This window comes from Chelonoidis abingdonii, chromosome 4 (assembly GCF_003597395.2).
Source record: "Chelonoidis abingdonii isolate Lonesome George chromosome 4, CheloAbing_2.0, whole genome shotgun sequence".
Classification (NCBI taxonomy): domain Eukaryota; kingdom Metazoa; phylum Chordata; order Testudines; family Testudinidae; genus Chelonoidis; species Chelonoidis abingdonii.
The window spans coordinates 149,389,488-149,416,767 of NC_133772.1; the positions used below are offsets into that span (position 1 = coordinate 149,389,488).

The window sequence follows — 27,280 nt, forward strand, 5'->3', positions numbered from 1 at the left end:
TGCAGGATTAAGAGTCCACGTTTAGAAGACAGACCTGGTAAGATGTGTACTACTTTGATGTTTTATTGCTTCCAGTTTTAACAAGGCCACCGTGCTTATCTAAACCACTGAGATTTCAAAAAAAAAAAGTGAGATTTTAATGGCATGGCATTTGCTGGTTCCTGCTCATTTTATGTCCTGTCTGAAAATTAATCAATTTTAAAAATATATTTCAACTTCCTTCATTGTCAGAATGAGAATGCCTTTTAAAATAATTCTTCTTGCAAATGCTCCAGAGGAGTAATTCCGGCTGTGGTGGGGCCTTTAGCTAGCTGTGCATGCAAGGGCTGAAGTCATTGGGGGCTGACCAGTTGAAGTCCAGGGGAGGTGTTAACTTTGACTTCAATGAGAGCAAAGTTGGGCCCTTTTTAGCTGCATGGGATGCCGTGCCAATCAGATGTTGATTTTTCCTTACAATTAAAGATGAGCCTGAGCCCTGACATTTGAAATCTGGTAGAGGGTCCATATCTAAGCTTCTGAAAGTTTGATAGGGATGAAGAAGGGGCTAGATCTGTGGTCCTGGTTCATGCTCATCTCTACTTAAAACTTACATTGCCACACCTCATGCAGTCAGAAATTCTGCTTCTTTTCCTTCATTTCCATTGCAGGTCAGGCAGGTTCCTATTAATAAAATCCTGTACACAAATCTGCAAAGAGTAGGCAGTGTTGTTATTTTATTAGCAAATAAGGCATGGAGTGGGCCTTCTTGTCTACAGATGGTTTTTTTTAAAAAACAATCATTGTAATACCTAATCCTGCAGCCTTCCTTGTGTGAAGAAATCCCACTGACGCCAACGAGAATTCCGCATGAGGAGCAGTGGCAAGACTGCTTCCTTAATTATTGTCAACCACCAAGTATTACCATGTGTGGGTCATACTTAATCACATAAGCAATCCTCGTTCTCCCAAATAATCCCATTGACATCAGAGGGACCATTCTTGGGATTAAGGAATGCTCAGGGGAAGTAGAGGCTTACAAGATCTGTCATTCATTAATTACATGCCTGTTCTCTTGTGTCTCCTGTATGATGTATGTTGTGCTTGCTGAGTTATCTAGAATGCAGGAAACCCTAACTCACCTCGAAACTCCTGTTTGTCATCCAGTGTCTAGCCAGGCTAGAAACCCAGGGTCAACTCCCACTCCTGGTCTCTTGTCACAAGGGTTGGGAGAGCAAGAAGGAGGACCTTTCTGGCTCATTGAAAGCTGGCACAGGTGGATTCTCAAGGACGTCCTGCTCCAAGGGAGAAGGACGATCTCTGTGATATGGGCCTCAAGGATGAAGGATTGTAACCTGAGAGAAAATGATGGGATCCAGAGGACTCCAACGAGAATGGGGAGAAAAAACTCTTATAAAAGTAGCAAAGACACTCTGTTGGCTCTGCAGTTCATGGCAGCAGTCTTCTGAAGCTGAGATGTGCCAGCCGTTCTCCAGAAGCTGCATCCCTCTGTATTACGTACAGATGACCAGGGTGGAGAGGGGGAGAAGAGGTGGGGAAATGAAACATTGGCATAGAAAGATGTCTTAACAAAGTGACAAGAGAACACACTGAGCAGGTAGCCTTTGGATATGCTTTGATACTGGGAGAACCCTCTGCTAATCAGTGCATAAATAGCTGGATAGTATTGGCCAGATTTTAATCACCCTACATCATGTGGAGAATCCACTACCTTGCCAACATGCACAAACATGAAAGTGGATCTGTAGCAGTGCTCTAGGGTTGAAATCCTGGCCCCATGGAAGTCAATGGCAAACTCCTAATAACTTCATTAGGGTGACACTGTCACCCCATTTCTTTGAGGTGAGAATCTGACCCTGTAAAATATATATAGTTAAACAATGGAAATAATTTTCTGAAGGTTTAAATTAGTGTATGTTTTACTGGAGCATAGGAGAGATTTTAAATATTATTGTTACGTCTAGGTTTGCTGACACTGATTCTGTTCCTAATGTGCTTATCATGATAGTCCCAAGGAATCCATTTTTCAGGGAGTTAAAAATTCATTTGGTAGGAAGTAGTGATGGAGTGAAACCAAACCCTGGATCCAAAGACAGTTCGCACCTGGATCCAAGCTTCATTCCTGGACCTTGGTCTAGAATGAGCTCAGTCAAATCCACTGAGCTGAAATTTCCCATCATGTGAATGATCTCTGCTGCTCTGTGGCTCAGGCTTCATTCAAGTAATAAGTCACAGTTGTCAAATATTAGTCCAATAAAGGCTGTTAATTAACAAGACCTTCATTGTTACATTCAGTTTCCCTAGCTTTCCAGTGTTACTACAGCCACTGGACAATTAATTAGTGTTTGTATACATGCATCAAAATTATTTTCTTAATTTCTCATCCACAAAAACACTAACCAGGGAAAGGTGAACTATAAGCCCCACTGCCCCACATGCATACTGTAAGGATCCTATGGTTATGGTGTTCACATGTGAGGGAAAGTGTCTTGTGATGCCATCTGTATGCTGAGCTGTGCATAGGTTTGTACGTGGTCTTCCTCTAGTGTGGGTTATTCCTTATGCTTGTGTAACCCTTCTGCCCCTCTGAGTTGGCAGCAACAAGGGCCGGGTTCAGTATCCAGGGGTTCCGTTTCAATAACACAAGGCATAACCGGCTCGAGCCCCCACCCAGTGACCTGGCACCTTAATACATTACCCTCCGTGGCTCAGGGGCAAACTTCCCCTCTCGCAAGCACGGAGTCTCGAGCTATTAGCGTAAATCTTTTAATAAAGGAAGAAAACTAATGCGGCATCCATTGAGACCACAAACAGCGTTTAACACAACCATAACCCCCCGTAATTTGGCAATGTCCTCTTTCCCTTGGGTCTTTAGTCCCAATCACATCCCAAAGTCCACAACCCAAATCTCCTGGTCATGCCACCCAGAATTCAAGAGTCTATCTGTGAGGTCCTCCCCAGCCTGGTGAAAGGGGACACCTTACGGGGTCGCAGGGCCAACTGCCCTGCCTCTCGTGGTTCTGCTTCCGGCTTCCCCGAACTGCTCCGCTTAACGGGCCGCTCCACCTGCTCCTCCGGCGTCATCACAAATCTGCTCCGCTCCACCAGCTGCTCTGAGCTGCTCCAGGTCCAGCAAACTGCTCGGCTCGCCTCGCTTGTGGGCTGTCCCCACGCCCACAGCTACTCCGCTCTTGCCAGCCGCGTTCCCACTCCACCGCAGTGTCTGTGGTTCGCTCCTACCTCCCGATAATGCTCCACTCGCCGCTGCTCCGTTCCACAGTATGCTTTAGGCTCCCCCACTAGTTAGCACAGTATACTCATGCTCCAGCTCTAGTAATTTCAGCTGTTTTGTGATTTCAGCTCTTGTGATCTCGCCTATTAGTAGGGGGCCAGTGCTATTCGCACCATTAGCCCAAAGTGGTTCAGGCTCAGCAACCTGTATCTAGAGTCTTAGGGATAAAAAATCAGACTCTGCCTTCCCCAGTGGAGGAGGAGGAGGTGCAACTGATGCTTTCTAGTCACAAAGGGCCTGCACCCACCGCACGTAGCCGCCCCCAACCTCTCTCCTTCACAGGGTTTTGGAACCCATGTCCCTTGTCTAGCAAGTACCACCCAACTGAGGTTGAGTCATTTCTGTCACAAAGCACCCACAGCTCGGCAGTCTGGGATGGGGTAGGCGTGCCTATGCAAATATTTGAGATTTCGCATTCCAGACATTCTTTCCACACTTCCCATACTTCACCACCAGATGTCAGGGTACAGCTCATCCTGACTCTGCTTACACTTGCAGACTAACCCAGGATTTTTACGAAGATTACAGTATTATTAAAATTCCAGAGAAAATGCTGCCCTGCCACATGTTTACTGTGTAATGGGGACAGGTGTGAGAATGCTCATGCAATATTCTGTATAATGATACACCTCCCTTCTTCCTGCACTTCAGCTTAACTCCATAAAACACCAGCTGGTATCTTAGTGGACGCTTCCCTAGTAAGGAAAGTTGGAATAGCACTGACCTATATCCACAGGCATTGAGACCACAGCAGACTCATTTCTTGGTCCTGTGTCAATCAGCCACTGAGTCCACAGGGTTGTCTTTAACTCCTGTATTTATAACCTTACCTCCCCTTGCACTGTGATTGCACTCTTCTCTCAGAGGTTGGCTTGGGTATGACCTGCCAGGTGGGGCGCCCACAATGAAAACTTACAAGCACATCCGGTAACTGCCACACCCTACCCTGTTCTCGTCAGATATTGAGTATCCAACTAAGAAGATTCTTGTCCCTTCCCTCTGGAAGAACAAAGTCAAATGCTGAAGCATAAAGCACATGGGTTACAATTGCTTGGACAGTTTTGTTTTGTAGAGGAAGAACTGGAAAAACAAAAGGAAAAAAATGTGTAGATGATTTTCAGACTTGAGCAGGGAAATGCCATGTAGGTCTAAAATAACTCATCCAGTCATTGCAGAACTGACTCTAATGTATTTGTACCCGGGAATCCTATCAGTCAAAAATGTTCATTTTCTATCTCCCCACTCCCATCTTTTTCTCTTAAAACAAGATTTCACAAAGAAGAAACATGCATGAGTTTGAAAGCGTGGGGACAATTTTAGACATAATTTGACTAAAATAATGTATCCTCCAGATGCAGTTTTGGGATGTCCTTCAAATATAAAAGATAACACAGGCAAACGGAAGATATAGCTATACGCGTGTGTTGGTGACCACACAAACCATTAAAGCTCTGTTCTCATGGTTACCATGAGGTCATCACAACCCTTGATGAATGTGCACAGTAATGTAGCTCCTGGTAGCTCTCTCATGCCGTTTGTCCCTGTCCTGGGTCACTGTCTAACTATGCACTGTCTAGTGCATCAGTGCTCTATATGGTGGGTCTTCCAACTTTTGGGATGCTAGATGCCCAATAACAAGAAACATTTTCCAAAAGAAGCAATGGCGTCTGCCAGGAGAAGTTTCAGGCACTGTACGCAGGAAATTTCCTCAATGGGATAAAAGAGAGAATAAGATCACAGCTGCTGACATCATTTATTTTGAGAACTTCAGTCTAACTTGCACTGCAAGCGATACATTTAGTTCCTACCTCTACCCATCTTGAACTTTTGCTACAAAGTTCCTAGTTGATTGCTAGTGCGGCTGCATGGCAGAGAATGGAAATTCAGGTTAGCTTAATGCGATGAAGTTATATTTAAAGTGATGGCTGAGACTCTGACTATTAATCTTGAGAGTTCTTCTTTCAAACTAAGGTTTGGGGTTACTTGAGTTATGTTTTCGCAGAGCTCTCTTGCATTCATTTCTAACTCAAAATAATGAACAAGCTAGTAATCAGCTAGTAAACGTGTTTCTCCATTGAAACTCTTCAAAGAAAGTGACAACACTGCTTTGTCATAGCCCGAGACCCCGATCCTGCTCCCATTAAAGTCAGTGGTAAACTCCCCTTAAATTCAGAGATGCAGGGTTTGGCTATTAATGAGGAGAGAGAAATGGTGCTGAACTTGAGGTTGTTTTGATAAATCATAGAGACCTTTATACTTCCACAAGTAAATAAGGCCGACAGTGGTTCTACTGGAATTAATACAAAGATACTGGAGGGAAAGTATGTCGCCCTTGTTACAGTAAATTAAAAAGCAGTCATGAGGAGCTACTGCTAAACAGCTTTTGAATGTTACAAGCTGTGGTTATAATTTTAGGCTGAGGTTTTAAAGCAGCGTTAGGGAGTTAGGTCTCCGATCCCATTGAAATTGAATGTGATTTTGGTGCCTATTCTTCTTAAAACTCCCTTTGAAAATATCATCCATTTAAGAATAACAAGGGCATTTGAAGAAGAGAGGATGCAGCCATTGTTTGTTCATGATATTGAGGAGAGGGGTTTATTCACACCTCTGAGTGATACAAATTCTGCCAACATAAGCTGTAATGTAGACGTAGTCTTAGATAGGTATAGCGCTGGTACAGCATGTCCTACACAATTTGTCTGCACAGCTCTGCATGCGCCTGAATCCTGGCCCACAAACTGACTGTGTTGGATTGACTGAGGCTTTTCTAAACAGAGGCTGCTAATTGTGACAGCTTGTCTGGGGGTTCCACGTTGTGCACAAAAATGGACTAGGGTGAGGCTGCCAAATGCCCTTTCAGTGGTGACTCAAGCTAAGATTTGAAGTGAACATAGAAACGGCTGTACCAGATCAGACCAAAGGTCCATCTAGCCAGTATCTTCTACCAACGGTCCCAGAGGAGGTGAAGCTAACAGGCAATGATCAAGTGATCTCTCTCCTGCCTCCATCTCCATCCTCTGATGAACAGAGGCTAGGATACCATTCTTTACCTTCCTGGCTAATAGCCGTTTATGGACTTAGTCACCATGAATTTATCCAGTTCCCTTTTAAACATTGTTATAGTCCCAGCCTTCACAACCTCCTCAGGTAGGAGTTCCACAAGTTGACTGTGCGCTGTGTGAAGAAGAACTTCCTTTTATTTGTTTAAACCTGCTACCTATTAATTTCATTTGGTGACCCCTAGTTCTTGTATTATGGAACAAGTAAATAATATTCCTTATCCACTTTCTCACATCACTCAAGATTTATATACCTCTATCATATCCCCCCTTAGTCTCCTTTTCCAAGCTAAAGGGCCTAGGCTCTTTAATTTCTCTCATATGGGACCCTCTCCAAACCCTAATCATTTTAGTTGCCCTTTTCTGAATCTTTCTAGTGCTAGAATATCTTTTTTGAGGTGAGGAGACCACATCTGTACACAGTATTCGAGATGTGGGCATACCATGGATTTATATAAGGGCAATAATATATTCTCAGTCTTATTCTCTATCCCTTTTCAATGATCCTAACATCCTGTTTACTTTTTGACCGCCTCTGCGCACTATGTGAGAATCTTCAGAGAACTATCCACGATGACTCCAGATCTTTTCCTGACTCATTGTAGCTAAATTAGCCCCCATCATATGTATGTATAGTTGGGGTTATTTTTTCCAATGTGCATTACTTTACATTTATCCACATTAAATTTCATTTGCCATTTTGTTGCCCAGTCACTTAGTTTTGTGAGATCTTTTTGAAGTTCTTTACAATCTGCTTTGGTCTTAACTATCTTGAGTAGGTTAATATCACCTGCAAACTTTGCCACCTCACTGTTTATCCCTTAAGACTTCAAAGATGGCGTCCCAAGCCTCTGTTTGCCAGAAGCTGAGAATGGGCGACAGGGGATGGCTCACTTGATGATTACCTATTCTGTTCATTCCATGTGGGGCACCTTGCATTGGCCACTGTCAGAACACAGGATACTGAGCTAGATGGACCTTTGATCTGATCCAGTGTGGCTATTTTTATGTTCGTATGATAGAAAACCTACTGGGCCAGCAGACAGAGCGTGCCATATTGTGCACTGAATTGATACTACACTTGGAGCCTGTAAGGGTTCGCTTGTCGGGCGAGGGGTCACTCTTTGCCCTCTGGGGCGCCTGGGAACCAGGCCGCCTCACTACACACCCAGCAGTTCAGTCTATAAGTCCTACAAAACCCAAGCCCTAGCTCAGGGCGGGGCACAAACATCGGTACAGGGCTCAGGCACTCAGGCAGGCTGAGCAGCAGTTCAAGTAAGTCTATAAAGCCCAAGTCCTAGCTCAGGGCAAGGCACAAATGCAAGTACAGGGCTCAGACCCTCAGGCAGGGCTGAGCAGCAGTTCAGGTAAGTCTATAGGCCTCCCCAGGCCAGGGAGAGGGGGAGTCTGCCACCCCTGGAAGGGTGGCGGGGGGGACGCAGGCCCTCCCACTCCACTGCGTCCCAGCCCAGGGCTCTAACAGCAGCAGGCAGTCTGCTGCTGGATCAGTGGGGAATCCTGGCTGCAACACACTGACATTGGCTCTGGCAGTGCTGCAGCCAGACTGGGGTTGGCTGCCCCCGGGCTACTTCACCTTTCCCCTCCTCAAGTACCTGAGTCGTCGTGGTGTTGGCAGAGGGGTCAACCACCATCGGCTCCTCAGGGTAAGTGTCCACGGGTGGGATCAGCGGGTCATCCGGGTAGACAGCCACCGTCCGGCTCAGCTCCTCCTCCGGGGAGTGGGAACGGGAGCGGGGCAGGCTCGGCCAGTCCTCCCCCAGGGTAGTGGGAGCAGGGCAAGCTCGGCCAGTCCTCCCCCGGGGTAGTGGGAGCAGGGCAGGCTCGGCCAGTCCTCCCCCGGGGTAGTGGGAGCAGGGCAGGCTCGGCCAGTCCTCCCCCGGGGTAGTGGGAGCAAGGCAGGCTCGGCCAGTCCTCCCCCGGGGTAGTGGGAGCGGGGCAGGCTCGGCCAGTCCTCCCCCGGGGTAGTGGGAGCGGGGCAGGCTCGGCCAGTCCTCCCCCGGGGTAGTGGGAGCGGGGCAGGCTCGGCCAGTCCTCCCCCGGGGTAGTGGGAGCAGGGCAGGCTCGGCCAGTCCTCTCCCGGGGTAGCGAGGGAGGGGGAGGCTGGGTCGGCTGCTGCATTCTGCGGCCTCCCCAGCAGGAGCTCGGTCGCGGACGTCTGGCCTGGCTGACGGCTGGGGCCTTACTGAGCTCGGAGGGCCCGCCTTTGTACTTCCGGGTCGGCACTTGACCCTTTGCGGGGCAGGCCCCGAGCCTGGTAGCTCCGCCCAGTCTGCCATCCGGCTGGGCTCTTGGTCCTCCAGGGCGCCTGGGAACCAGGCCGCCTCACTACAGAGCCACAAAATACCAGTGTGCACGCTGGGCTGGTACCTTCCCTTTTGAATTCCACCTTGACCATACTTAAGAATAACAAGGGCATTTGAAGAAGAGAGGATGCAGCCATTGTTTGTTCATCTGGCAACACGGGGGCTGATTAGCCATTGCTCTGCCCCTTGTGTATCATTTATACCTAGGGGAGGGTAAAGGCCTCTGTTTGAGGCAGTAATGATTTACACCTCCTTTGTGGTGGGACACATGGCTAAACAAGGCACAGGGGCAGCTATGAGCCGAGTCCAAGGATTCTGGCTACAGTTATTTTCACAGCCTCAGGCTTCTCTTGTGTTCGACACTTGTGGTCAGTTTTGTTGTCTAGAGGCACACCCATGCCCCATACCCCATGTCACTGGCTGCCACAGACGTGAGATCTTTGCTCTTGGTAGAAGAGGCACAGACTAAATATCTGGGGCCAGATTGTGGCTCCTGCTATGGCTGCTTTACACAGCTCTGGTGATGCAAAGCAGTCATAAACCAGGCAGGTATGCCCCCTCACCCCTGAGGATTCCCACTTTGCAGCCACTGTAGTGGCTCCAAGATCATGCCAAGAATAGGGGGCATATCCCCATGGAAAAGCTAGGACATCCGTTTGTCCTGGAACAGGCAGCATCACAGTAGGTGCATTCTACCTGGATGCCACTGGAACATGCAGCACAATCCATCCTTGAGTTCCCCCTGTATCAGTCACAATCTACCTCTGAATCTCTGCAGATGGGAGCCAGGCTCGGGCAAAAATGGAAACCTGCCCTCTTCGAAATGAAATTTCCCTTGTTTAAGAAAAAATGAGATGTAAATATTGGAAAAGACCATTTAAGTGGCTTGCATACAGAGGCACCTCTACCTTATAGCCTGATCTTTTAAGCAGCATTTTAATATCCTTCATTACTGTGGGCCTGTTCCAGCCCAAAACAGTCAAACCCTGCCAGTGTGAAAGCTGCATGCTGACTTCCCAGCCGGCCAACCTGCCTTGGGGAAGGGCTGGATTGCCACAGTGGGAAATCAAGAATACTCACTCTCCATCTAGCTTTGCACCCTGGAGTTGCTTGAGGGGGAGAAGGGCTCATGTTGATGAGCTCAGCGCTTTGTGTCCTGTGCCCTAAAAAGCACCTATATTAGAGCCTCTCATATGCTCTCTCTTCCCAATGCCTGTCCAAGGAGCAGTCAGGGACTTCTTGCTCTTTCTATGACCAGGTGTCAAGGACATGAGACTGAGTGACACCATCTGTCCTGACTGTAAGTTTAGTCTCTGTCCTAGTTTATTTGCTTACGGCCAGATCCTCAAAGGTATTTAGGCTGCTATCTTCCACTGAAATTGGTGTAAGGAAGGAGCTTAAAAACCTTTGAGGAAATGGTCCTTATAACAAATCCTGCTGCATCTCACTGGCTCAGAGACCGTGCAGATTGACCCAGCATTGTTCCACTGACCATAGGAGGGATAAGATTTGGGAACCCATGCGGCACAGCTCTGTGGGTCCTCCCAGTCTTCTGCCAGGCAGAAGGAGTTTGGGGCATGAGTGGGACCAGGCCCAGCAGATCCACCACTACACATGTCCATGAGTCATTGCCTCAGGGCTGTAGGGAGACTTGGCTGCTGCTCCATAGTTTGGAGAGGAAGATTCCTTCTCCTAACCCCTATGAATCCCTAACTATACTGACCATCCCAGATCATTAGTCTGTGCCTTCTGGGAAGAATTTGCCCCTTGTGCTCCACAGGATGCCCAATGATGTGAAAAATGACCTTTAAAAACATACCAACTGTCTCTCCCTTGGAGTCAGTATGATTTTAAGCTTCTATCTGGTATGTAATTTCTCTAGCAATGTAAAGTACCACAGCAATGCTAGTAGCATATACTAACAGATGCATGCTACCTTGGAGATGCCAACCCCCTTCTAGTTTTTGTTTGACTAGTGAATGAAATCAGCTGTATTTCTCTTGTCTCTTACCTGCATACAGGTCCCCATGAGTGTCTCTTTTGACATATTCAAGAGACAAGATGGGTGAGGTAATATGTTTTATTGGACCAACTTCTGTTGGCAAAAGAGACAAGCTTTCGAGCTATACAGAGCTCTTTGACCTGATCTGAAGAGGAGTTGTGTAGACTGAAAAGCTTGCCTAGTTCACCAACAGAAGTTGGTCCAATAAAAGATATTACCTCAGCCACCTTGTCTCCCTCGCATCCTGGGAATGACATGGCTACATCACTGCAGACATCCTTTGACATATGTCCATCCTGTGGTGAGTTTGCAGCATTGTGTCCTCATTAAGAAGTGCCTCTTTCATCTCTAAAATACAACTTTTTTCTTTAAAGAAAGAAATCCAGAATGATCCGTTGAGGGAGGAGAAAGCAGTGAGAAAGTGGCTGATCTGTGAGCAGCTTTAATCTGAGCGGCCTGCCATTGCTGAGGCCAAATACTAGTAACTAATTCTTTTATTACCCAATTCTTTAATATGCCTTAGCAAAAAATCCTGTTGAAAGACAGGTTATGTCAGGATGATGCACACGTTGGAATATATTCTCATTGCTTTCACCATTCAGCTCCTTTTCTCATTGAAAGGAGTAGCACTCCTGGAAAGCCCTGCGTAACTAGGAGAGAATATAATCCATTTCTAGCCCATGATAGTACTGGGCACATGGTCACAGCTGGAATTTGTGCTAAGTTGCATTGGGCTACTCCTGTGCATAAATGTTTGAAGGATCCAGACTGAATCTATACGTTCAGAAATATGAAAGGATTCTCTTATTTATGGTTCATATATGGAATGGAATAGAACTTGAATGGAATAGAAAGTGACTAGAACTTGATTTTAAATAGCAATTTTTGTACTCTAGCCCAATGTACTTTACAATACTGAGTAAGAGTGAGAACAGTAATGGTAATGAGTAGCTCCTTCATCAATGACTCACATCTCTTTGGAGATTAGAATAATTGCTGGGCAAATAATTTGCAATCAATATTTTATTTTATGAATTTTGCCTCTTTTTCTGCTTGTGAATTTTCTTTGAACAGATCGTAATTTTCCTGAATTTGTTCTTTATTAAGAATTAGTCCACAGCTAAGATGTATAAATAACATGTGATCTGCACCATATTCAATCAGTTCATCATGAATAGTCAATGTTTAAAAGTAGAGCTGTTTTTGATTGGACATTATGTCACATGACATGGTTCTATTCCCTGATTCGATGAAGGCCACTGTTAGAAGCAGATTTCAGATGTAAATATTTGGGGTCATGAATTTTCCATAACTATTCAACAATGTTTGCTTAAATTTTGATTTTATGGTGAATACTCTTGTTGGTAAAATCATTTTGCTGCACTGTTCGTGGTACATGAACACAAAATGGGTCCAAGCCGGGCAAAGTGAACTTTAGAAGGTGAAGATGTATTTACAGAAAATGTTTTGCAGTGTTTGCCCGGCTCAAATTAAAACCTATAAGTCGTATAGTGAGAGAAGGTGGGCTGAGTTTCTTAAGAAGTCTCATGGGATTTTTAACTTGTAGCTGAACGGTCACCAGACTACTTTGGACCTTTTTTTAAATGTCTCATTGGTTCCCTAACAATGTAACAAATAGAGCTGGTCAGAAAATAAGGGTTGTTTTTTTTTCTCTGCTGAAAGCATCAATGAAAATGGGGGGAAAAAACAGTTCTCATTAAACTTTTAAATGGAAATTTTTGATTTTTTGTTGACATACCAAAAACTGAAAAATATTTAGGATTTCTAATGAGAAATCTAAAATTTTCAAAGAAAGATGATACTTTTTGGACAAATTTTCATTGAGTCGAAAACTCAGTCTTCCTTCGAAAAAAGTTTTGATGGGAAATTTTGGACTAGCCCTAGTAATAACCTATAGGCCTGCATGGAAGGGTCACGGTGGAGTAAGTAATGAGCCTGGTATGAGACTCAGACATGTGACATTCTGGTTTAAGGGCAAAAATGCTGCCCACTAAACCATATTAACACTGCAATAGAGAGATATTAGGCCTGGTTTTGATCTTGTTTGCAATTGTGTATTTCTGGAATAACTCCAGTGATGTCAACAGAGTCCCTTGTCCCTTTGGCTAAATCCACAGTACGAAGTAAGGCCAAGGGAATGTTTCCTAACTTGTATACACATACTCACATAGCCACGGTAGCAAAAGCAGCAGCTGCATGGTTTAGCAATGCTAAGTACATACTGAAGGGGTTCAGGTGGGTTTGTCTTTGGCATAGCTCACCTGTGCTGCCACTGCCCGTGTTATCACAGCTACACTATATTTGAGTGGCTTCATCGAGCTAACATGTATGCAAACTGGGCATCACACCCCAGCTTGCAGTGTAGATGTAACCTTTGTTTCTCTGCAAAAGTGCTTGGTTACCTGAATCTGCAACAGTAGTTTGCTTTGAAATCATTGCAGTGCTAGAGTTTGATTGATTTATCTTCTCTTCCCAGCTATTGACCTGTTGTACTGGCGTGACATCAAGCAGACAGGGATAGTGTTCGGAAGCATCCTGCTCCTGCTCTTCTCTCTGACCCAGTTCAGTGTGGTCAGTGTTATTGCCTACCTGGCACTAGCTGCTCTCTCAGCCACCATTAGCTTCAGAATCTACAAGTCAGTTTTACAGGCTGTGCAGAAGACTGATGAAGGCCATCCATTCAAGTGAGTGCTTTGCAGTCATTGCCAAAGGGGGGTATATCCTGCATTATTCATTGTTAGTGACAGAGTTCTGTATCTGCCATAAACACTTTTAGACCGTAGACATGGTGGGTTTCTTTTTCATAATGGGGAAAAATGTTCTTTTCCACTGTTCTGGGTCTTAAAAGTCCATGAACTGTATTTTGCTCAAATTTTAAAAAAAATTTTTTTAAAAACCTTGAAAATTTTAGCCTGAGAGCTGAAAGATTTAGAAAGTTAGAAGCAACTAGAAAAAAGGAACAACTATAGTAAAAGCTATCGCTGTCCTTGGGGTTCCAGCTATAATATGCTTTCCCCCATAGCAGCAAGAATCCCGTCTTACTCTTGTTTTTACGGAATGCCTAGATAAATGAGCTTTCCGTAAAGCACCTTGGACATGGATAACACAAGACAAGTGTTAAACGTTAATACTGTTGTTTTCAGTTGTAGCTTCGCCCCAGCAAGGTTAGAGTCTCAAGGGCTTGTCAGCTGGAGGAGATGACAGAAGCCTGAGATGGGAACCCTACAGACAGATTTTCTTTCTCTCATGTGGAAAAGAGGGCAGGGAATCCCCAGTTTCCAAAAGATCCTAAAGAGAGCCTTCCATGGGGCATGGGAAGGGGTGAGGACTGGGGTGAGAACAGGGCAGCACAATGTTGGATGGGGTGGGCCAGAGTGGGTTCCAGGGGACAGACATCATTCTCCGCTACCTCCCCACTGACCCCACTGAGTTTCAGAGAGAAAGCTAATATGGCCTGGTGTTGTAGTGCCTTTTCCACGTGGACCACCGGAGTGCTGGCAAGCTGCCCTTGAATATGGAGTTGTGCTGTCAGGGAGGGGAGTAAGAGCTACTGGTGTTCCAGAACTGATGCAGAGGCAGGAGACCTGTGAGCAGATGGCTCTGGTCTTCTGCCATTCTCCTGGAATCTACAGTGTCTGAGAGGCTGGCTCCATGGCCCATCCCATGGAGGGAATAACTCACACACCCAATGGCAAGATGTGGCAGGAAGAGCCACAGGAGCAGCCGTGTCAAGTTTCTTCCCCTTGGTCTCCTCTCATGAATTTTACTGTTGGATAAGGCAATCAGGCCCATAGTTGTCCAAGGGTGAAATATCAGTGCAAGGGGGTCATGGTGGGTATTTAAAGTGCTGTGGCTGCTATGGCTGCAGAGAAAATGAGCTTCAGGGTAGTAGGGAACAGCAGGAGGAGAAAAGCACAAGAGTAAAGGAACTGTAAGCTTGCCTGTGTTTTGTAACTGAATCTGTGTTTCTGGCAGAGCCTACCTGGAGATGGAAATGTCTCTCTCACAGGACCAGATTCAGAAATACACAGACTGTCTCCAGTTGTATGTGAACAGCACAGTCAGAGAGCTGAGGAGACTCTTTCTTGTCCAGGACCTGGTGGATTCCTTAAAAGTACGATTTGCTCAACCATTTTGAATCCCATTGGAGAGGGGAGATTTTATAGACACAGCACTGCTTTCCTTAGTTTCCATGATGATAGTGCCTTGACAAAACATAGATGTGTGTTACTATAAAGTATAAAGATTTTGCTCTTGTTCGCTCTCTTTTTTAACTAATAATTTTCTATACATTAGTGATTTAACATTACACATTGGAATTGAGGGATCCATGACATGAGTTATTAAAGATGTTGGGCTAGATCCTCAGCTGATGTAAACTGGCATAGCTCCACTGAAGTCAATGGAGCTTCTCTGAGTTACTCCCTCTAAGGAGCTGGTCCACAGAGCATTTTGTTTTCCACCATACACTCCTCCTGCAAGGTGCTCAGGACTTGCCTAGCAGTGCAGTCGCCCCTAGGCTCGCTGGAACCCTACATAAGCTAGGATGTGATTATCCACCTCTTCCTTGCCCACCAACCCATCCCATCCCTCAACTATGTCATTTCCTGCTGCAGAAGAATGTCCCTGTTACTGCTCAGCCATAATGTTTATTTATTATCTGTTGCTTTAGGACTGTCCAAAAGCGTGTTAGGTGCCCCCATGCCCCTCAGAACAAAGAGGGGACTGTCAAGAATTTTACCCACAGTTCCTGCCTCAAGAGGTTTACAATCTAAAGCATCAATCGTGCAATGTACCATGTGCAGGAAGACCCCTGTCCTCAGTGAGGTTTAACACAGGTGGAGGGGTCTGCCTATGCTGAGCTCATTGCTGGATCAGGTCCTAGACACAGGCAAAAACGCAATAAGAAGGATGAGGAGAACTGCAGGGGGGATGGTAGTGGAAGGAAGGATGGGGTTATGTAAAAAAAACAGTGGGATGGTTTACCTTTGCTCTGCACCCTTCCTAAAAATTTGCAGGGGTTTTTTTTTGCATTGGTTTTGAAAGTCTATGAAAAATTAAAGTCACCTACAGCAGATGTCCCTAGTATACCTAAGCATGCTGGTATTCCAGCTAGTTAAGTGAAGCTAATGGAATAATAATATGCCCATATGTTGGCTAGTTAAATTAAGCCATTTATTCTCAGTGATTGTCAGGAGATCTAATGATTTGTTTTTAATTTAGTTTGCAGTACTAATGTGGCTGCTGACTTACGTTGGAGCGCTCTTCAATGGCCTGACTCTTATGATCATGGGTAAAGATCATCATTTATTTTAAGATCTGTTTTTACCTGTATCTGTATTAACCATGGCAATTTCTTGTTAGAAAAACCAGTGTTGTCCCCTACTTGTCTCTCCTTTGAAATGAGCTTTCTCCACAGTTAGACAATTATCTTTGTTCCACTTCCTAATACATATTCATCTTTATTTCTTATTCTGTTGTCCCCTGATATCTATCAACCACTTGCTGTGCTTAGTGGCTTCTCAGCTACTGGGTACATAGTGATATACATTTCACATTCACCAGGCACTGTTCAGTTTTAATACAGCTTCTTGAATCAGCTCTTGGGACAAGGTGACATGTGCTTTTGCCTTTTCTTTCAAGAGGAAAGTAGATAATGCATCTTGTTTTCTGTGAGTAACAGTCTCAACTGCAGAAATTTAACACTGTTCATTTTCCCCCCAGCTGTGGTCTCTATGTTTACTCTACCTGTTGTATATGACAAGTATCAGGTAAGTCAAAAGACTGTACAATAACTGTCATTCAGATTGGATGTGTAAATGGTCCTAGCTTTCCAAGGCCCTGGTGATCTTCAGATGTCTATTTTTGTTTTTTATAGGCACAGATTGATCAATACTTGGGACTTGTGAGGACCCACATAAACACTGTCATGGCAAAGTGAGTTGAGCAGCAGATTTTTACAAGAAGCATGCCTTAGGTTCACTTGTGTCCTTAGGGCACGTCCATACATTGGGGATGGCATGGAAGATTATGGCCCCACGGGGAGTAAAAGCAGGAATTCTGCCACGGAGAGAATGCCCACCAGACCTCCTCAGTGCATAAGGGGAGTGTGCCCGAAGCTACACAGTCCTTTATGGACAGCAACATACTGCCACGTGCGGCCTAGTCCCATGCTGCAGACCAGTGGATATCAGGGGAGGAATCATGGCCCTACATCCTCCTTTCCACTCTCCTTCCCGTTAGGGGAGCTATGAAGGGAGCAGCCCTGGCACTCCCCTGAGTTCCTTACACAGGCTGGACGAGGAAGAAAATGCTCTTTGCTCCCTTTCCTCACTGCCCAGCCCCAGAAGGTCTGGAGGCAACTTGACCCTTGATACTCTGGGCTTATTTCACCCACTCTTTGTGAATATCATGACTCATAATGAGCTAACCTGATATTGACAGGGATGATTGAGGTGCTTCTGCAGAATAACAGTGCTGTTGTCATGAGCAATCTTCTTGTTCAAGAAAATTTGCCTCCTGTATGTTCAAGTGTGAAGCCAATATGGGCACTCACTTTTACACTTCATGCGCTGAAGACTTAAAATTCTTCCAAGTGCAGAAAGATGGCCCAAGGATTTGGCCCCATTTGTGTTCTCTAAATGGGGCTAAAGTGGGACTTCACTGGTGCATGGACCTGATGCTGGCCCTCTGCACAGCGGGGGATGTCACCCCAACATTTCATCTGGGCACCGGGCTTAGGACTCACCTCACAGAGAGAAACAAATTGTAGCCCTTTACATATAGTAATGGTTAGTGTTTGCTGTGACCTAAATAGCTGGAGAGCTCTGGGTTGCAGATGTGCCCAACAGCCACCTCTCTCTCCCAGCCTCTGGACACATTTCCTCGGAGTCACGTAGAGCCGCTCTGATCTATGCTTCTGAGCACTCGGTCTGCTGTATGATAAACATTGGCCAAACAAACCGAACCCCTGGCTATGAGTACCACTGGATTCTGGGGGTGTTAAAAATCTGGATCCAAATTTTGTATATTAATTGTATCTCTAATTTGTTACTGATGATAACATATGGTGGGAAATCAAAGGAACGGCAAATTCACTGAGCATATCCCGGGTATATATGAAGTGTTAGAACCCGACTGCTTACTCCTGTGCTCCTGGATACAAAGTCCAGTTCAGCCATGTGGGAAGCTTTCTTACCCCCTCCTCATTTCTTTCCTGTGCAGGTGTGTAGTTTAACCCACAGTCTAGCCCTCTTTATTTGTAGTTGTTACACACACACCTTACCAAGGCACCAAGAATGAAGGCTAAAGCAAAGGTCACCTTCTAGCTAAGGAAAGTCACGATGCTATGGAATGGTTTTGATTAATTGCTATCTGACAGTGTAATCCCATTTTTTGCACCTAGGATACAGGCAAAAATCCCAGGCGCTAAGAGAAAGGCAGAGTAAAGCAGACATCAAGAATCCATCAGCAACAGTAGTGAATAATGGGGGAGTCTGGAGTGCAAACAGCTCTGCTCTTATACTTCATTGCAAATTTATTGTTCCTTTTTTTTTTCTCAACACCATGTTCTTAGAACAGAAAACACAAAAGCAGCTCTTTTTCCTTGCTGCCTGTGTACTCTTAGAATACTTGCAATCACTTGTGTCAAGCACTAAAGTATAGTAAAGAGAAAAGTGTACTAGATGTGGTTTTTGTGTTGCTTATAAAGTGCATGATGGTGAGAGCCTAAATACTGATTTTTAAGTGTTTTTCTTCTATTGGCATTGCTTCTATAACTTCAATGTTACATGTGGCTAGGGCTTTCCTGCGTAGTGCACTGATGCAATAGTTAAAATTGCTTCTATGTCACTGGGTCACTGGCTGGGTTCATCTTTATTAACTATATAGAATTGTAGGCTAATGTTTTAGTGTTTTCCAGCACAAATGGAAAAAACCAGTAATCAGTACTTATAGTAATCAGTTTTGTATAACTAAAAAATAAAACAAAAACCCAGTACTTTTGTTGTAAGGGATTGATAGGCTGATTTACATGTATGGTAACTGGAGAGTTCCAGCTTGTTAAATTTATTACACTTTGTATTACATTCTCTGTAGCTCCTAATGGACTTACTTATGGACTCTGAATATTTGCACTTATGTACTTGAAACCGAATGCAGAAATAAATGTTGCTAAACATACAAAGTTCTCCCTCTTGTTGCTATCGGGGTTACATTAGCATTTGTAAAATCAGTACTTAATCTGCAAAAAGCACGAAGGGCTTGTTTGTTGGTCTCTGGGAGCTATTTATGCCTTTTCCATCTGGTTTTGCCACTACAAAATTGTTCAATCCCAAAAGATTCTCTGTACTTAGTTCATTTAGCAGTTTCACATCCTGATGAGTAAAGAATGGAAATAAAGCAAACTTCCTAGTGCAAAAGTTGTTTATTTTGTTTGTGTCATTACTACATTTCAGGCACATGTAACGGTCAATGAATTCTCTTGAAAGTTGCCTGATTACCTACTTAAACATGGGCCAAATCAGACACAACACAACTCGGAAAGCAGTCAGAATGACACTGGCCATTGTTCAGTTTCTCCATACCCAGTATTTTGACTGTTTTAGCCCACTTTATCCCTTGAAATCTGTGCTAAGCTGGAGAAGTCCATACTGATCACAGGGGCTGTGAGCCAAAATGAACGCTTGCTGCAGTTCAAAGCTGGTTTACAATGCCTTTTATAAACTGAAATTTAGTTTCTGAGAGCCAATAGATTAAAGGAAATCCCTATTGCTTGGGGCTGGTTGAAAATTTTCCACGCCCATTGTTTTTTGACAAGATCTTGGAGGTTTGACAAAATGAAAATTTTCATGAGAAGTGTTTGGTATCTGTGAAAAATTTTGATTTTTCATTTAAACCTGAAAACCAGAATCTTTTTGACCAAACATTTATAGGTTTTGGTTTTCAGCCTGCATCTGAAATTTTCTCCAGAAGACTTTTTCTACAGGGAAAATGGTGGGGAAAGGGAGGAATTTCTGACTAGCTCTAATGTTGGTGTCACTGATGTATATATTTCCTCTCAGAAAATTAAGCTTCATATCACTACCCCTGAACCCCATGAATTACACTGGCTTCCCATTGCTTCTAGGAGCCATTCAAAGTGCTGGGTCTAATCACTGAGGCCTGGATTCAGCAAGATATTTAAGCATGTGTCTAACTTTAAGTCCTATTGATTTCAGTGGGGGTACTCACATGCTTAACATTAGGCGTGTATTTAGATCCTGATTCAGCAAGAAACTTAAAGTCAGACATGGTTTCTGGGATTTGGCTTCTCTCTCCCTGTGCGCCATGTCGAAGGTGGCTGAGATGCTGTTGCAGACAGCTCCTACATATGTTCATTTAGGAATGGAAGATGGTGCATTTTCAGCTCATACTCTTCAGCTGTGAAATTCACTTCCTTTGGTGACCCACCAGAGGACAGAGTTACTGACCTTCAGAGAGTTATGCACACTGCAGCTTTTTGGTAAAGCATTCGGTTGGATATGGGCCATCGCTAAGTTATCTGTGGTTCATTCGGACAGTGCAGAGAAACTTGTGCTTCATACTGTCCAAAATTCTGCTATATTTTAATCCATGTAACAGGCTCATGTGCAGGGGTGATGGGCACCTTGATCAATCAGTCCATCAGCCCTCACAGAGAGAACACCAAGCATAAGACATCATTCATGTTGATTTAGCCACTCCTTCAGCCACACACTGGCCAGGCTGTCAGTGGCACCGGACACCTGACCAGCATAGCGCACCACAGCCCAGAACCCCTGAATCCACCAGCCTCAGCCTCCCAAGTAGCTGGGATTACAGGCGTGCCCCACTGTGCCCAGTTTCGACGGGCACACAAAAAAAATACATTGTAGTGGAATCCTTGGAAAGAGATTTGGAATCAGGGGAAACGGCGTTGAATGTTAATTGATACAACTCCTACCTTCATGACAGTCATAGGCTGTGTGCCTTTAAACTGCATACTCCTTTCTTTCATGTCATATCGTCTATAAATTCTACGGGCCAGGTTGTCAGCAGGTGAATGGGGGAGCTTCATGAATGCAATGTGGTCAGTTTACACCAGTGGAGTCACACTGCTTTATGTCAGCTGAAGATATGGCTCTTAAAAGACCAATGAATTTTCTTCCAAAATTAAAAATATTCCCGATTCCCTGTCTCTTTCTGTACCCACAATATTCTTTTCTGTTACCTGCAAAATTTACTTGCCTCAAAGCTTTACTGATCTCTTTTACTCCTCCTCTTCTCTTCTAATATTAATCTAGTGAGAGCAGGAATATAAAACACATTAGTTCAGGAAAGCCCCTGAATTGGGAGGGAATTAGCGTGCTATACTGATCTGTTAACAGCTGGTCTATCCTCCTCCTTCTTCCCCTCTCACTTTCAGATAGTGTGGAACATACATTTCTAGCCCTGGGACTATCAGACTTTCCTCTTGGCCCAGGCCTAGTAGATCAAATATGGCAAGTGCCAGACAGTGGCCCAGTGTAACTTCCAGTCTCCAGCAGCCTCTTTTCTCACCTCAGCTGTTTTTAATGTTTTATTTCCCCCACCACAAAAAAATGTTCTTTCAAGGAACTTACCTTTTAATGGCCTGTGGAGCACAGAAGCAATGGAGAATGATGCTGCAAGCTCCAACAGGACTGCTAGGACTGGCAGGTGTCCAGCTGTTGCCGGGCAAGTTCCATTTTGGCTAAGCAGAGGAGAGGTTCCCCCACTGAAGGGTCAGTAACAGGACTTGTCTCCACCATGCTGGAATGGGAGAACAGCAAGGACACTGAGTAGAAGCAATGAAGCACTCTAGTGGTTTCCGTTGATTTCTGCAGGATTTGTTAGTTGTTTTCACTGTTTAATACCCTTCTGGGGTTTCCCCTCCAACTTAAATGGACCAGGAAGGGGGTCTGAGGACTGTATATGCAGATCCCATAAAAGTCCCAGAGAGAGTTGGTGTATTGAAATACTCTACACTAATCATTACAATATCATCGTCCAAAGGCAGAGCTCTCAGGTGCAGGTGGAGATTGTGCCAAGAGCTTTGTTCCACCAGTCAGAATAGGGTAAGGCAGTTGAGAGTGGCTGATGCTTCTTCATAAACCTCTTTGGAAAGTGATGGCTGATTATTCCTGCATGTGCTGGGGCTTGCTTGTTATTTCCCTGTTATCTGACTTTCCACTTCCGAGTCTTCAGCGTTTGAGCACGCTGTAAATGAAGCCTCACTTGGCATTTCTTCACGTATTGCTGCCAGGACTCTTCTAGCGAGACAGCTACAAGAACCGGAGATTTAGCACCTTTGCTGGCTCGCAAACATGCCCATGAGATGCCACATGTACAAATCAGTCACCTCTCGTTCAGCAGCACAGACTTGCCTAACACCAACTGCTGTCATTCTGAGCTAGATCACAACCCTCTGCAAGGGATAGTGCATGAAGCCTGGGAGAAATTGCAGTTTATCGGAGTCATAATTGTTCCCCTCTTATTCCAGGAGAAAGAGTTTTTTACTGCAGACCCCAGATGTGTGCAGCTCACTTCCTGCTGTACACCCACCTAAATCCACTGTCTAGCCATTGTTCTGTTCCTTCCTCATCCACCTACAGGACTAGTGGCAGCTCCACATACGTCCCAAATCGATGATCTGGGCAGCCTTCATATGTTTGTGCAGATGGAGTGAAGTGAGGTTACTCCCTGCCTGGCCATGTCCAGCCTAGTTGCTATGCCAATGCCACCCTCTATCGAGTCCTTAATCAACAGCATCTTGTTACAGCCAACTGATTTGCCACACTTTCTCCTATTGATTTCTTCCTGCTCATTTTCCAGTCTGCTCTCTTTTCCCATTAAAGAACCAGAAATATTTGATGAACTGTCACTCTGCCCCTGCAAAAATGCAAGCAAGATTTAGGGCAGGGGTAGGGAACCTATCCAAAGGCAGCACGTGACCTGATTTTCAGTGGCACTCGCACTGCCCAGGTCCTCACCACCGGTCTAGGGGGCTCTGTATTTTAATTTAATTTTAAATGAAGCTTCTTAAACATTTTTAAAACCTTGTTCACTTTACATACAACAATAGTTTAGTTCTATATTATAGAAAGAGACCTTCTAAAAATGTTAAAATGTATTTACTGGCATGCGAAACCTTAAATTAGAGTGAATAAATGAAGACTTGGCACACCACTTCTGAAAGGTTGCCGACCCCTGATTTAGGGCATAACTTCTAAATATGCATCTGCAATAGCATGTGCATAGAAATCTGCACATGGCCTATCCACTGGAAAGTGTTTACATGCACATGAAAATCTAGCACAAGGCATGTACCTTGTTGCCTTTCACCCCTGAGTCTGGCAGAAATGCAGTATCTCAGATGCCACAGGATAAAGAGGAAAAATAGAGATGATACAATCAGATCCGCAGAGATGCCAAGGACCAAATTCATCCCTGGTCTCATTCCACTGACGGAGTGTTTAGAAAGACTTTCTAACAAAATCAAAGCAGTCCTGGGTTATACCGAATAGACCAAATTCAGAACTGGTTAATATCATTAAAACAGGTGCAGTTCCCATGAGCCAAAATCATTAGTTGCTTCTGCATTTGTGTAAATTGTCCATAGGGCCTCAGAGGGCTGGACAATAAGAATGTGATGTAACTAGCTCCAATGTGGCATTCAGGGAGAGTGCAACATGAGCATAACTGACATGCTAAGTGGATGGAAGAGGGCTACATAGCAGGAAAAGCATTTAACAACGTTATAATACAAACTAGCCCCTCCATACTTCATTGCACATGCTCCCGTTAGTTGCTTTTCCTGATGCAGTCTCCTTTCGGCCCCTGGGCTGGCAAGTCACGCTCATTTCTCGTACTCACTCAATACCAAACTGGTTCAATGTGACAACTTACACCTCCTTATGACTGACTCTTTTCCAGTTCATGTCACTGTTTCAGTCGCAGAATCATTTGGTCTAATGGGCCTAACTCCCCTTTATATTACGGCCCACCTGCACCATTCTGGTAGTGTAAAAGGTCTGTAAAGTGGACAACAGACCTTTAGCGCTGCCAGACTGGTGTCACTGAGAGTCAGGCCCCAGATATCTACAACTCTATAGATGTGACTGTAAAGAACGAGAGACCTTCTCTTCTAGGTAGTGGAGGCAACTTTAACATCAGATCTCTTTACATAAAAAAATCTACGCTTGCCAAATTAGACATCAGTTGTTTCAGACCCAATTTAATTCTTGATTATTCCACAGATGCTAACTTGGAAGAAGCACGATATATGTAATTGATAATGATGTTACACTGAACAATAAAATACCACCCAAGGCATAAAATAAACATAATTACAGAACAGTTGCCAGCAGAGCAACAGTTTAATTTGTCTCTAATCAGCAAATTTAGAATACTTAAGTAGGTAGACTGTGGTGAGAGGTGGAGCTGCAATACTAACAAAATGGCTGGAGCAAAGGGGTGTCACTTCTACCACCTCCCCGTTTGGTATCTGGCAGATGTAGCACTGTCAGGGCTGGAACATCTGCTCCTTCCTTCCCCTTCTTCCCCACATCCTGCAGAGTTTAGAAGCTCCTCCCCTGAGGCAACTGAGTTCAATGCACTAGTGAAAGTAAAAAAAATAAGTACTTCAAAGGGTTTCAAAGAGCAGAGACCCCTCCTGACCCCATCCCTTAAGCATGGCCACAGGGTCAGGGTCAGCTCTGGGGCTCAGTATTCACAGGGTGCAGCCTTTTACCCCCCTCCTGTCCTGGCCCTTCAGCACTGCCTCCTCTGCTTCCTCTATGCAGTTGAGGAGTGGGAAGGGCAGGGAGATGGGTCCATAGCCAAGACTGACAGACCACTGCAAGGTGCAGAAGGTTTTCTCAACTACTACTTGGTGAGTATCCCCCCCTCCACTCCCCACCCGTCTAGAGTACCAGGCACCCCGCCACCACCGCTGCCCTTCATTTTCAGCTTTTACAGATTGTCACCCTTTTTTAACATTTTTGAATAAATACCAATAAATTCCAGGGAAATTAAACAAACCAACCAACAAACAAAAAGTTATGTAATAATGTTGAAGTCTTTCTCCTTAACTTCTTATTGCCATGCTTTTAAAGCTTGGGGTGGATGGAGTATGTCCTGATGCAGCCTTAACTAGCACTAAATGTAGTTTTGGTTTGTTATTTAGTCAATTTTTCATCTCTTGGGCTAGTACAGAGCAATTATTAAACCCTCAAATAATTCACTAGCCCTATTTTAACCCACCTTTTAACTAATCTGTCATTATTCATTTATTTTTATGTCTCTAGCTAGATCACTACCACTGTTTTCTTTTGGATTTGTATTGCTAATTAAGAACATAATTCAAAGCCAGCTAAAACCTCTTCACCCCTTTTATTTCTTGCAAATTACCGTTATTTAATCTTCCTCTTGCATCATTAAAAAGAACAATGTGCATAAAGAGGCACATGAATGTTGGTTCTTAACACATGCATTACAATAATGAAGAACAGAGTTAGCATTAAGGTTATAGGTAGAACCTTGATTCCAAATTTCATTGCTTTTGATTATTTTTTTTAAATTCCAATATTTAATGCTATTGTTTCAAATTAATGTATATGTATTTTCAATCTTAACAGTCTTAGAGTTTGGATTTGGTATGGGAATACACAGTTAAGGATGAGGCAAATATACAGTGGCTCATACACAGGCAAATATAAACAACCTAAGAATATTGTCACTTCGGAAAGGAATAATGCCAGCTCACTTGCCATAAAACAAACAGGTCGCCTCTTTGTTGTCAAATCTTATGTTATGGTAGATGATTACAGGAAACGTATATTTTTTTGATGTAGGATTTTCACAGCAACTGAATGCACCTAAATGTCTTTGAGGATCGGCGCCTGAATGCTCACAGCTCCCATTGACTTCAGTAGGATGCTCAAGATCAGGCCCAGTGTGATTACCCCAGACACAGGAATAGCAGCACCGATAGCATGTGCTCAGTTCGTTTTAGTACGCAGCAGTTTGTCAGCATAATGCAATTTAAGATGCAAACTGTCAAAGTACTGGAGATGAAAAATTATGCCATTCTCACTGAATGTCCCTCACTGGGTCAGATGTTGGCACTAACTGTGTCCAGTACTAGCTCAGCAATGAGATGACAGCCATAAATCTATGGGTGAGCAAAGGCAAGAGGGTTATCTCCAGGGCAAAGGTTGTTCCATTTTCAATTACTCTTTTTTTATATAATTAAATATAATGCTGGTTATTTCTCCAGACCTCTATTACTCTTAGTCTGCACAGTGATGTCAACTCATGATTTTATTGAAAGTCTCATGATATTGGATGTTTTTCTTAAAGCCACAGCTCCTACAGGCATGTGATTATGTGGGAATCTCATCTTTCTTTTAAAAAGGTAAGTTTCTAGCCCATATGGTTGTGCAGAAAATTTTGAAAATGTGACCCAAAGGTAAGGAAGGCATAAACATTAAAAGGTAAATAAAAAGATACAAAACGTATTATCTGATAAAAAAATTCTCAAGATTTTAAGCCAATCTCATAATATTTTGAGATCTAACTCATAATTTTTGAAATTTTGGGGTTGGTGTTACTATTCTTTTAGCCAGAAATTACCAAATATACCAGACAGTACATAAAAATAATGTATGTGCTATTCCTTGATAAAAGCAGCAAATAGTCCGGTGGCATCTTATAGACTAACAGACGTATTGGAGCATGAGCTTTCGTGGGTGAATACCCACTTCGTTGGATGCACGCTCCAGTACGTCTGCCACAGGACTCTTTGCTGCTTCTACAGATCCAGACTAACACGGCTTCCCCTGTGATACTATTCCTTGATGTGTGCTACAGTTTGAGAAGGTGAGGATTAAGGACTCCAACTTATCTAGACTCATTGCATTAATTTTTCTTTGAATTGGACTTAATTTCAATACCCTGTCTCCAAAAATGGCTTAGAGGAAGGCAAGACACTCCAAGCAAACAGCTAGACTCCTGTGCAATCCTGATACAGAAGGATGAGGATCTGTACTTGCAATATTGAAATGTGTCCTCACTGAGATACAGGAGTTAGGCAGCATGTATAGAAGCAGGCAGTGCAGATCTCTCATTGAATTTGCCCCTGCAGGCATAAGACCTGGCAGCACAGTTCACATGCCCTGTAGCCTAGATCTGTTGTGTGTTCCACAGTTGGCATCACAGTCTGTATACCCTGTAGGTCTGTGTCGGAGCTGGCAGCAGTCTGTATCTGTCTATCCCATGGCAGGCAGGCAGAACTGTCTGTGTGCTCTGTAGGTCTGCTTATCTGTCTCGGGGCTGGCAGCATTGTGTGTATGCTGGGTGGATGAGTGAGTGAGTGTGTCAGACTCCCTAGCCCAGGGCTAGCAGCACAGTCTGTGTAACATGTAGGTCTTTCTGTCTGTCCCAGGGCAGGCGGCACAGTTGCCACGTAGGTCTGCATTTCTATTTTAGGGATAGTGGCACAGTCTGTATAACCTGTTGGTCTGTCTGTGTGTCCCAGGGCTAGCAGCACAGTCTGTGTAACCTGTAG

At 44.3% G+C, this 27,280-nt stretch overlaps 1 protein-coding gene across 5 annotated transcripts in view; it reads left to right on the forward strand.

The window, feature by feature from the left end:
• Positions 1 to 19,115, forward strand: part of RTN1 (reticulon 1) — a 215,328-nt gene extending 196,213 nt beyond the window's left edge. For 4 of the 5 annotated variants that reach the window (XM_075065762.1, XM_075065763.1, XM_075065764.1 and 1 more), the window contains 6 exons: positions 13,172 to 13,379; positions 14,671 to 14,809; positions 15,919 to 15,988; positions 16,420 to 16,466; positions 16,574 to 16,632; positions 18,101 to 19,115. In XM_075065762.1, coding sequence (XP_074921863.1) covers positions 13,172 to 13,379; positions 14,671 to 14,809; positions 15,919 to 15,988; positions 16,420 to 16,466; positions 16,574 to 16,632; positions 18,101 to 18,143 — 566 coding nt within the window. In that variant the 3' untranslated portion in view covers positions 18,144 to 19,115. Of the gene's footprint in view, positions 1 to 10,914; positions 10,976 to 13,171; positions 13,380 to 14,670; positions 14,810 to 15,918; positions 15,989 to 16,419; positions 16,467 to 16,573; positions 16,633 to 18,100 lie in introns of those variants that run through there. The other variant, XM_032782380.2, reaches the window with a different exon arrangement.
• The last annotated feature ends 8,165 nt before the right edge of the window (positions 19,116 to 27,280 follow it).